This window comes from Cucumis melo, chromosome 5 (genome assembly GCF_025177605.1).
Source record: "Cucumis melo cultivar AY chromosome 5, USDA_Cmelo_AY_1.0, whole genome shotgun sequence".
Classification (NCBI taxonomy): domain Eukaryota; kingdom Viridiplantae; phylum Streptophyta; class Magnoliopsida; order Cucurbitales; family Cucurbitaceae; genus Cucumis; species Cucumis melo.
In genome coordinates, this window is record NC_066861.1 from 25373336 (window position 1) to 25385470 (window position 12135).

Consider the following 12135-nt stretch of genomic DNA (forward strand, 5'->3'; position numbering starts at 1 on the left):
CAGGAGAACTTAATGATGGAGAATGATTGGCTGGAGCAGAATCCGGGTTGAAGATATTGGTTTTATTACAGGGAGAGTTGAAGGAGACTTTCCTTTTAGATTTATCCAAATTTAATGCTGAAATTGGTTGAAGCTGAATGTCAACCTTCTGTTTTCCTTTATCCAACACGCCATCATTGGATATCCCAGGTAATATCTCTAGTCCGGATTTATTAGCCGTTGCATGCAAATTACTATCATTAACTACCTCTTCATTTAAGAAGCTCGGCGACGTGGCAACTTTGTCAGGTCTAATGATTACAGATTTTAATGCAGATGGCTGATCCGGTGTGCTGCTTTTACGGCCGTCGGAGCTGGTGGTAAGGAAATCCGGCGATATGGCCTCCATTCCTTCGAAAAGGAACTGTTCTGAGTCAGGATTGAATTCATCAAAGGCAGCAGCAGCTTGTCTCTTGAAGGTGCCATGAAGTCTTACATTCCTTTCTATTAGCCATTTGCCTTCTGGATGAGTAACTACTTGAATGGAGAATTTGTTTCCTTCACTACAAAGATCCTTACATTTGCTGGTAAGAAGCCTGAATAGTTGTATCTGATCTTTATCTTTGCTTCTATCAGATTTTTTGCTGATCTTGTTTCCTCAGCCACTTTAATCAAACCTCCGCAAGCTTTTCCAATTTGCTGAAAAGTCTTCATATTCCACAGGTGCAGGGGAATTCCTCTGAAAGAAGTCCATCCTCCATAGCTAGGAATGAGTTTTGGAGTGGCATGATGCACAGAGCACCATTTTTCGAATCTTACCGAGTACTTTCCTACCGTGGTCCATCCTTTGTTTTGGCAGAGAAGATTTGCAGGTATGCTTGAACTAAAATGGACTAAAGCTTTTTCAGCATGGAAAGCGTTATACGTGAAGGATTCCTCTGTTTGTTTCCTCAGGTTTTGAAGGATTTTGTACCAGTCGTCATGAAAGAATCGTCTGACTATCACCACTGTATTTTCAAGAAGATCATATGAGGGAGAGTCACAAATACTATTACCTGATGAATGGCTTGAATCGCTTGAATAAGAGTCACTTGAGTCACTTGTAGCAGGAGATCTTCCTTCAGTGACAGCTCTTGCGTATGATCTCTTGTGGTAGTCAATGGGAGGGGAAAGACGACCATCAGGACTGGACCTTGGCAAAAAAGCTGGTCTTGTTTTTGCTTTAACTTCTACTTTTGGTGTAATCATGGACAGAAAGGAGACCCAGCCACTTTTCTCAGGTCCTTCCGGAACTAGAATGCATGATTTTCTGTTCTTTTGATCAACTCTAAAGATTTCTGCAGTACATCCTTTACTATTTCTTGTTTTCCTGATCCAGATACATTGTTCAGAGTCACGGGTCTCAAGAAAGAATCGGTTCGTACTTGGGGTTGCAATCAAGGATTTCAGGGTACATCTTATCCAGTCCAAGTCTTTTGGGGAAACTTCGATGGAGAAAGCCTTGTGAGCTCCAGTTTCGGTTAACCAATAATGAGTGTGCTTCGAATATTTGTCAAGATGAAGGACAAATTCCTTTCTTTCAATTTTGCAAGATCTAGGAAGTGATTTGAAGTAGGCCATTGTTTGGGAAAATGTAGGAAAAAGCCAAGGAAGGAGGGTGAAAAGCAGTGGTAGGGACTGGAGATGAAAGCGACCTTTTAACAGCAAGAAAAAGGCTGAGCTTGTAGTTAAAACAGTGGGTGAATTCAGTTGAAGTTAGAATGATGAGCGGAGCCGCCATTTTGTGTAGCTGTTGCAAGTGACTCTGTATCTTCCGGCAAGAGGAATAACTGCTTGTATGGGATTTGGAGAGAGGAGAGAGGACAGAGCATTTTTACCAACTCGCATGTATTCTAAAAAGTGAGCAAATTATCATTAATATAATATTGAATCACGATATTTAAAAAATGAGTTTTTTCAAATAATAGAAAAATGAACAAAAAAAAATAATAAAATATTACCGTCTATCTATCTAAGATGGGCTGCAATAGACTAAAATAAACTATTATTTGTACAGACAATAATATATCTCCTTATCTATTCTAATTTATCTGGATATTTTTTTATATTTATAAATATTTTCTTTAAATGCTCATTTAAAATTATTTTTCAATAATTAAATTACAATTAAAACATTTTTATCGTACATTTTATTATAATTTTACCACTCTCTTATATAAATTAGATACAATACAGCTATTACTTTATAATAAAGGAAATATATTGGTAACTTTTTAATTAGAGAGAAATGGCAAAGTCGCTGAAAATATTTATAAATTATAGCAAAATATCATATTTTATCAAAAATATATACTTATAGAAATCTATTAATGTTTATTAAATGCTCTAATAGTTCGATGTCTTTATTGATAATATCTAAAAATTTGTTATATTTTGTAAATATTTTAGTTCATTACGCTATATTTAAAAGTGTTATTTATTTATTTAAGTTTTGATTTATTTTTTAAGAAAATTTTACTATTTTTTTCCGTAATTTAACTACATGCATTGAAATTTTTTTAGAAAAGGGTACAATAAACAACCATTGTGATTGAAGCTTTCTCTTCGTTTAATCAAAATACATTCCTTAGTTACTAAACTTGTTGACTTCTTCTGCTAAATTAATACTTCACTTTTTTGTTATTATTATTATAAAATTTTAACCTCTCAAAAAAAAAATGGTTTAAAATATAGCAAATTCAGTGAGAATATTTATATGACAGATAGATATTTACAAATATTTATTAGGGATAGATACTAATAAATATATACATTAATTAGAGTCTATCTTGTTATATCATAAATAATTTTATTTGCACTCCTACTTTAGACAAAAAGTGAGCAATATGTACTTTTAGAATGGGAATGAAGTAAAAAGGTTTTTGTTCGTACAAATAAATTTTAATTATTGTATTGAATTTGCCAAATATCTGTAGGGGCATGATCTTGCCGACACAATGAAACGACATGTGTTCATGATGCCTTTGAATTTGTATATATACATAATAATGTTTCAACAATTCCAATAATATTAAAGGTTATTTCAAAATAATAATAATAATTCAAAAACTAAAACAGTTCCATTCTAACTTTTTCTAAAACAAAACAATAGGTTAAATTAAATATCAAATTTTAGTTTTTTATTTGAGAAAAAAATTGTTTGAAACTTAATTAAATTAAGATTAAATATCACTATAAGAATTTTGAGTTTTTTTTGCATGGATAGTCACCATAACCAAAAGCTCATCATCTTTTCTTCCACCCACGTTTTTTGACGTTGTGTCGATAAATATACCACGAAAGTGAAAGCGTGGGTAGAAAGCGTTTTCTGCTCACGTAGTTTGACATCGACAGAAAATACCTTTTACCTACAAAATTTTGTTTCATGGGCAGAAGCTCTTTACATGTATGATTCGTTGACAAAAATATAGATCTACCTATGTAATAACCTTTATAAACATATGTTGGATTTTTGTCCACGCATGATACGTCGATAGATAGTGTAACAATAATTTATTAGTCAAAATCAGTTTAATTCAACGATAATGACTAGACCTTAATCTAATTTTTTATCTTCGCAATTTTACTAAAAAAATGCTAAAATGTTATTATTTTTTCCACAAAATGTTGTTTTTTTTTTTTCTTTTTTGAAAAGTTATGTATAACAACTGTCACATTTTTTTTCTATTTTCTAAAACTACTTCTCAATTTTTTTTGTTTCCAAATCAAAATTAAAATTCCCATAGAAATGGAAATTATTAAATATAGAAACATGTACATATGTGTGTGTGTGTGTATATATATCATTAAAGTTTGGTGTGGTAGTTTTGTAGAGTTTGGGAAGTACAATATCATGAACTAGCCGAGTTCGCGGATTAGCTGTCTAATAAAGGTTTAGTTGGCAATGACGTGGAGGCCATGTGCCATTTTTCTAAAAAGAAAGAAAAAACTAATTCGGAGTGATGTTCGCAATACGTTTCACGAGTTTTGAAGAATATGCATGTTCGACCTCTGATATTTCAAATGAGTCATTTTAGTCTATGAGGTTTCAAGAACATGTTTAAAAGGGTCTCTCTACGAATAGATTCATTAAATAAGAGATCAAATGAACAAACTCTTCAAAAACTCATTAATTAAAAAGAGATTTTTCCTAGTTTTTTTTTTTATATTAATTCACTTCTCATATTGATCAAAACTCAATTTTTGGAATTTGATCAATATTGTGTGTTCTTACAAAAAGATCCACCAAAAGTGTCTCTATTTACAAGCAAAGGAGCAAAGTAAGTGGTGGATTACATTGACACTAATAATGTGTAAGCTTGAGACACATGAACAACAAATTGGATGATAGTGTTTTGTCACGTGACAATAGATACTAAGAGTAAATGTTTGTAAGATTACGTGTATCTTAATTATCAAACTATTAATTGCTTCTTTAGTACACTATGCATCGAGTCATCAACATCATCTAATATCTATTATTAATACTTTTATAACATCTACTACAAAATTTCTCACATTTTTTTTTGGTACGCAACTTTCATCGTAATCAAATTGTTCACTCCCATTTATGTTTTTTTAATAATACTAGTCTTTTAGCACGTTTTCAATTTTATTTTATTGAATTTATTAGATTTTCTTTTTAATTAATATAGAAGAATAAACCAAAACATTTAAAATTATAATAAAATATTTTCGAGTGTTTTTATTTGACTATGTTTGCAACTATCGCTTTTAGAAACTCGGAAAGGAATGGAGTATTTGAATATTTAAAAATCATATCCATGTAAATAGTAGAGAGTAAATACAACTCTCACAAATGAATAAAATGCGTCACCAAAAATAAAGGAAAATGAATGAATTAATGAGTCCTAAAATGTAATGGAAAACAGAGGTGAATGATAGCCACATGGAAGGTTGAGTTGTTCATTCATTTCATTTATTCTCAAAGTAAAATAATGCAATGGTTGTGGCCCCCCATCCATTGATAATGTTGTTGAAGCATTGCTATTGGAATCATTGTTTCCTTTGCTCCCTTCTCAAATAAACATAAATAGAATTCTATAATATGAATAAACCAAAATTTCTAATAATAGAATAGTTTAGATTATTAAGAAATTTTAATGTATTTTACTATTTGTTTGTTTTTTTTAGTCTATTTTATAAGGAGTATGAGTCCCTTGAAATTACGTCTCGTTTGGGTTCACCGATATGAATCGAATCTCAATTTCTCTTTATTGGACCAAATACTCGTTTGAGCTTTATGGGCGGCTCTGATAATATACTTTATAGTATAAGGTTCCATTTCAAGACCAATTGACGATGAGAAAAGCAGCACATCTATCTTATAAAGATTATGAATCTCCTCCTGGTTTTTTCAATATGGGAACTAGGATTAGGTTTGTGTTATCGAAATAATGAAGGTAGAATGGGTTTTCATACACTGCGATGACAGAAGAGGTTGTTGAAGCGGTGTTGGTGGTTGAAGATGAGCCTTTGGGAGCACTAGATGAAAAGGTGGTTGAAGAGTAAGGTTGTCTCAACCATGGTGGTGATGGAGGGAAAATTATTTCTGAACTTATATTAGAGCAAAGAGTAAATAAACCCTTTCTTGTTTTATTGATGATGAATGAGGACACATAAATAGTCATTTGATACGGTAATTCATAACAACATTATAACTAACAATTTTATGAACTCTAATAATTCTCAACAATCCACGACAATTTACCTAAAGAAAAACAGCAATTGACACAAGCAAACTAACTATGTGTCCACTACTACTTGTCAAGTAAAAGTTTCAAAAAGGTAAAAAAAAAATTGATGGAATTTTCAATTATTTCATTCAAGATTGATTGGAATCAAGCTTATTTATTTGGAATCAAAAGGACTAGAATTGGAGCCTATATATGTATAGGTATCATATGATTTGTTAGCATCACTTCTATTCTAACTATATAATCTATATAACATTGTGCTACCCCATTTGTAGGGTACATTTACAATTACAAGAGCCCTTAGACCCACAACCTCAACCACATTACTCAAAAAGGTACACATTGTATCTACTCAAAATTTTGATGTCCCACCATCCATTACCTAATTCTAAAAAATTAAAAATTAAAAAGAAAACCCAAAACTCTCTTAATATTAGGGATTAATTAAAAAATTTACTCCGAAAAAAGTGTGAGACAATCAAAATATCCTTTAACTAATTTTAAAGTAAATAACAAAAAGAATAGCTACATACTTAGCAGAAGTAAATAACACAGAGAGTTTTGGTAATCCAATTCAGTGAATATCACTTACGTCTAAAGGAGCTTTCTTACTTCTTAGCTCAGATAAGTAATATTATTAATATTCAATGGAATCAAACAACGATCAATACAATAAGAAACTTTTTTCTTATTTTTAATGACTATCTTTAAGTAGTATAGAACTTAAAGGATTCAGACGCTCCTTGAATTCATGAATGAATCTTCTTGAAGACAATTTCAAGTTTCTTTGAGTTCAGCATCTATTCAGTATAAACCATATCTTCATTTATATTACTTAGCAAATAGTTCAACTGTAGATCACCATATAGAAATCAAGTAATTAAGCTACCTTGTGCACATGGCTACGCCTTTTATTTTTTGGTCGAAGGATATTCAATCAGCTTCGTTAAAAAGAAATCTTCAGCTTTCGAATATATATAACTTCCTTAATAAAATATCAAAAATATATTAATAAAATATTCCTAATAATATGGAAAATCTTTTATCTTTATAAATTTAAAAACCAATAAATAAAAAAAATCTCATTAATTCTTTTTGACAAAAATATCAACAAACTTTATGATTCTAATTAGCGAGTTCTTAAGCTTCCTCAATTTCAATTAATTGAATCTCAACAATAGTTATTTTATATAATCTTCACAGGATTAAGAGTGGCGTAAGAACATCTAACAGATTTTACGATGTGAAATTCAACATCACAACATGTATGGTTGAGGGACGAATAAACGTTGTGACAGTATGAATAAAGTTGTAGGTCAATGTTGGTTAGGTTTTGGTTATTTTATGAAAATGACTCTACAAATTTGTTTGAGTTGATGGCATGTGTTAATGTTTATTTTAAATTTTGTTACATTAAAACTAACATAGGGATTCCCCTCCCCTCTCTCAACACATTAATCCAATCCCAAACAATATAAATATTAATTATATCTTAGCATTTTTTTCAAAACTAAATTTATATGAATAGTTTATCATGTGATGCATTGTAAGATGTGGAAAAAATGGACTTAATTTACATAATAATAATAGAAAAAATAAAATGGTTACCCACGAGCTTAAATTATCTAATTTTTTGAATTACTTATTTATTATATTTTAAAAAAAAATAACTTTCTACCATCTAAATTAATGCTTCTTAAATATGCCTATAAAAAATTAGTTTTTATTTTTTAAAAAGTTGAAATAAGTAATATGTGAAAGAGTTATATTTGAAAACTTTCTTTTAGAAAAGAAAAGAAAAGAAAAGAAAATGGGGAACTCTCCCTTAGGACAGATCATTGAGCTTGGTTATTGAAGGTTTGTGCCAACTTAATTAACCCGAAACTCAAACAATATCTACAAATTTTTGGGCTTTTGAGTTTTGATTAAATTTAAAATAATTAAGTATATAACAATAATTTAAAAAATATATATATAAATATAACAAATTTTGTCAAAATCTATTAAAGTATAGACCATGTAACAAATGTTAGTCTATAACTGATAAACCGTAAAAGTCTATCAGCGACGGAAGTCTATCATTTATAAATTTTGCAAAGTAGAAATTTATCGATCTTAATCTATATCGTTGATAGATCTAAATTTCTGCTATATTTCGTAAGTAGTTTGGTTCATCGTGCTATGTTTGAAAATACACTTTCAAATATGGTAAAATACACATATTGATATCCAAAACTATAATAATTATTACTGTCAAACCCTCAAAAGATAAGAAAAACATAACTTTAATCATTAAGAACACTCAATTTAAAAAAAACAAAAAAACAAAAAAACAAAAGAAAAAGAAAAAGCAAAAATGATATTGACTTTGGGTTTGATTGAGACTAACGTTTATCCATATAAAGTGATTTCTAAAATTTGTAAATTTGGGTTTATGTTAGTTTAAATGGTTGACTGATGAAGACAAAAAAAATTCATGGTGTGATTGTAACAACCACCTCATGTGGTTCAATGGTGGCTTTTCCAATTTTCATAATATTCAAATATCTTCTAACTCTATTTTAAGGTTGTAGGCTCAATCAGATGAAACAATCTAGATTTAGATTCTTCATGAAAAATATCAAAAAATAATAATAATAAAGATATATTATTCTATCCAATGTAGCATCTTTGGGTCTTTTATAGAACATTTGATTAGAGGAATAGAAAAATCTCTAGGGGACTTGAAAATCCTAGAGGGAGATGTTTAAGACATTTACTCTTGTATTAACTAGAATCGACCTAGAACGAACCTTCCTCTTGTAACATTCATCGTCGTTTACTTTAAAGGTAGAAAGTGAGACTTGGGGTTGGCTAATTGACTATAACAGAACCTGTAGTCTTTCCCCGTTCGTTACTAATTGGAGATATTTTCTCTATATCCACCAAATAGGGGCAATGAGTGTTTTAGTTTGTTTCTGTTCTTTTGGATTAAAGGTTTGGATTCCAAGACATTACACAAAAAATCATGTTACACTAACCAGAATCTAACCAACATTCACAAAATGGAAGAACAGAGAGAGACAATCAATGTCAACACTACAAATCATCATATCTCCAAAGAAAACAGCAGATCAAAGTCAAACAAACAAAATCACGACCTCCAAAAAGGGAGGGGAGAAAAACAATATACATCGAGGGGAATTCGAGAAAAGGGCAAACTAAACAACGAGAATGCTTACAGAACTATGGCTTGAGATCACTTCCATTGCCGTTGATAAGCATGGTCCTCTCTGTTGTTCCGGAAAGCACAGCAGCCAACCGAGTAGACGATAATGAGAAAGACGAGAAATACAATGTTCACAACAGCAACCTTCTTCCAGTTGCTCTTAATATTATCAAGCAACCCAGCCTTGCAAGCCTGGCAATTGAAGCACAGAACATTGGGATCATTTTCCCACAAATTACAGTCCGGGTTGGGCGAGTTTGTAGCAGTCCTGTTCCAGACAACTGGGCTCACATAAGTGAAATTGCAGTCATTGGAAGGTTTACAGCAACCCGACTGCACGTTAGAACAAAAATTAGAAACTGATCAACATTCAATATATGAAGAACATGATCCATGAGCTAGAAAAATCAAACATAAACAAAAATAAGATGTCCAATTTTGTAACTAGAAATGGAGGGAATAACGTAAAAATAAGAACACGACTTGGTACTCATGGAGTGTGATATTCATCAACAACAATCAAACAAGAATATGCATATGCACACTATTAACTTATTAAGCCTCCACTGAAATCCACGAATCAAAAGTTCAAGTCTAGAACCGCTGGAATCCCAGTCAACCTGAAAAGCAAGAATATCAATGAACAGAAGGAATGATTTTCGAGCAGTTGTGTACACTGAACAAGTACATTTTCCCTCAAGTTATGAATCCATTCATAGAAATTTCTATCAAAGGTATGTCACTCTTATTAAAGCTGAAAAGCAAAAAGAAACGATCAAACAAAGCTCGCTCAAAGGAAGATTCCAGTGATGGGGTTGTTGAGGTGAATGAGGAGATATTTGAAGCATGCATCAAAATGGAATCACGACAAACTCCCTGGAGAGAAGTGTAGTAACATAGCTTTTGAGCTTTTACTCAACGTACAAAAGTTCCTTTGCAATTCTATGAAGTTTAGGTTGCACATTCAAAATCGTTCATGCTCAACTTGATCGATCTTGCTTGTGGAGTGAGTCAAAGAGCAAGGGTTGACGAGAACCACAAGCTTTGTTTGATCTTCTGAGTAATCTGTAATCCAGTCTATCTTAAGGGTGGAGATAAAATTGGTTTTGGGGTTTTTGAGCATTATGTCTAAAAGCCTTGTTCCTCAAGAAGGTTGTTAGATCCTATTCTCGAGAGTTGCTCATCAATACTGAACAGTCGATTTAAAAAAGGTTGAAAAAGAATTGCAAGCAAACTAAGTCATGAAATAGGTTATGATTATTAGACTATGAATACCACATGCATGTATTGGCCAAATATCATAAGATCCCAATCTTGTTTATACACACAATTTAGTATTCAGCAAAGAATCTACACTAACATACACACGCCCACAAATTTCCTGCAAAGTAACAGCACTCCCAGAAGCAAAGTTCCATGTCCAATTAGAAAATCCAAACTCAAATTTTCTCGAACCAATATTGATTAAAAGGAGGTACCTAGATGATAGATCTAGACCCAGAAAGTGTCAAAAAATAGAAAATCAACAAACAAAAAGGTCAACAAAGCATAAAGGTAATATGGTGATATGAGTATGACAGAAATAATTGGTGACAAAGAATAAATATATCCCTAACCTTTTTCGCTTAAATGATGCCCCTAAATTAAAGATGATTAACTTTTTGAGAAAGTGAAAAGAACAACAGAAGAAAATGTATTTCAAAATAACCATGTAATAAAAACTTTGCACAACAAGCATATGGATTCCCTTTAAAGTTCAAATCAAAATTTGAATTTACGACCAAAAAGATAAAAACAAAGAAACTCAAAAGAACAGATTTATATGCATTAAAGATCAACACAACAGATCTCTATCTATAAGATACAATTCAAAACCAGAGATAAATGATAATCATAAAAAACCCAGATTCAAGCTGAAACAGAAACAAAGTTTAAAAAAAAATCTGGGTTCTACTTCAAAACATCAAACCAATTCCCAAATTCATTGGTTGATCATACCTGAAGAGCAGACAAATTCTCCTGATAAAACTGTTCAACAGTATCCTTAATATACTTATCAGCAAAGGTAGAACAGATCTTCCCATCAATCAAGCAGCTCTTGATTTTATTCCAATTTTTATTATTGTTCACTCTCTTCTGCAACCAACCAGAGTAATCCCCAAGCCTATACTCCTTATAACCCCGATTAGACAAGACCTCACCGGCGCCTTTGTTAGTGACGACAAAAGCGAAAATGGTGAAAGCAAAGAGAATAACAATAAGAACAAACATAACAAGAAGGTAGACCCATAAAAGCCATGAGATTCGACAGCAAGCACCGAGAAGACCGGCGAGAGAAACCAACAAGAGAAAAACGCCGATGATGATAATGGGTTTGTCTAAATACTTCTCACATTCGGTGCTTCCTTGTTTGCTGAGCCAAACGCCGGCCCAGAGAATTGGGATCGAGAGTAAGAAGGTGACGAAGTTGAGGATTCCAACGAGGTTGTTGCTGATTCGAGGCATTGTGAAGAATTTGGAGTGGTGAAGTAAAATGAGGGGAGAAAATCTTTCAGACTGTTTTGAAGAAGAAGAAGAAGAAGAAGAAGAAGAAAGAAGAAAATGGAGAGAAATAGAGCGATTATGGAAATAGTGTGATTTTGGAAACTCGCTATGAATGAATGCCACGTGGTTTTTCTTTTTTCTTTTTGCTTCTTGCTTCTGAGGGATCTCTTCCTCTTTGTTAGTTGGGTTTAGGGTCAAATCTTTTCTCTTTCTTAAACTTTAATATTTTAAAACCTATATATTAAATTTGAATTTTATGCATACATAATATTTTTAAAAAATAATTATATATATAATTTTAAAATATTTTTTTAAGCAAAACAACGTCAGTATAGTTTGTCTAACATTTTCATCGAAGAATGATGGAGATAATACTTTTCTCGATCAAAGAACAATCTGAAAAAGATACCAAAGCAACATAAGCATGAATCCTTTTATTCCAACACGATGAAAGTAAGAGGCATTTACAACTATATTAAAATATATTTTTGGTCTTATATTATAAGTTTCATTTTATATATTTTTACAATTTTAAACGAAATATTAATTTTTACACTATTAAAATTAGGCCATTTTTAAATATAATAAAATAGACATAAGTGATAAAATTTTAGATTCTTTCATTGATGGACATTAAAAGAATCTATT

The 12135-nt window shown here is 31.4% G+C and overlaps 1 protein-coding gene across 1 annotated transcript; it reads right to left on the reverse strand.

Moving 5' to 3' along the window:
• Window positions 1-8728: 8728 nt before the first annotated feature.
• LOC103493428 (tetraspanin-8) lies at window positions 8729-11885 on the reverse strand. Its single transcript, XM_008454146.3, has 2 exons — window positions 10942-11885; window positions 8729-9276 (listed from the first exon to the last, which is right to left on the reverse strand). The coding sequence occupies exons 1-2, from the start codon at window positions 11446-11448 to the stop codon at window positions 8974-8976; spliced, it is 810 nt and encodes a 269-aa protein (XP_008452368.1). The 5' UTR covers window positions 11449-11885; the 3' UTR covers window positions 8729-8973.
• Window positions 11886-12135: the final 250 nt, after the last annotated feature.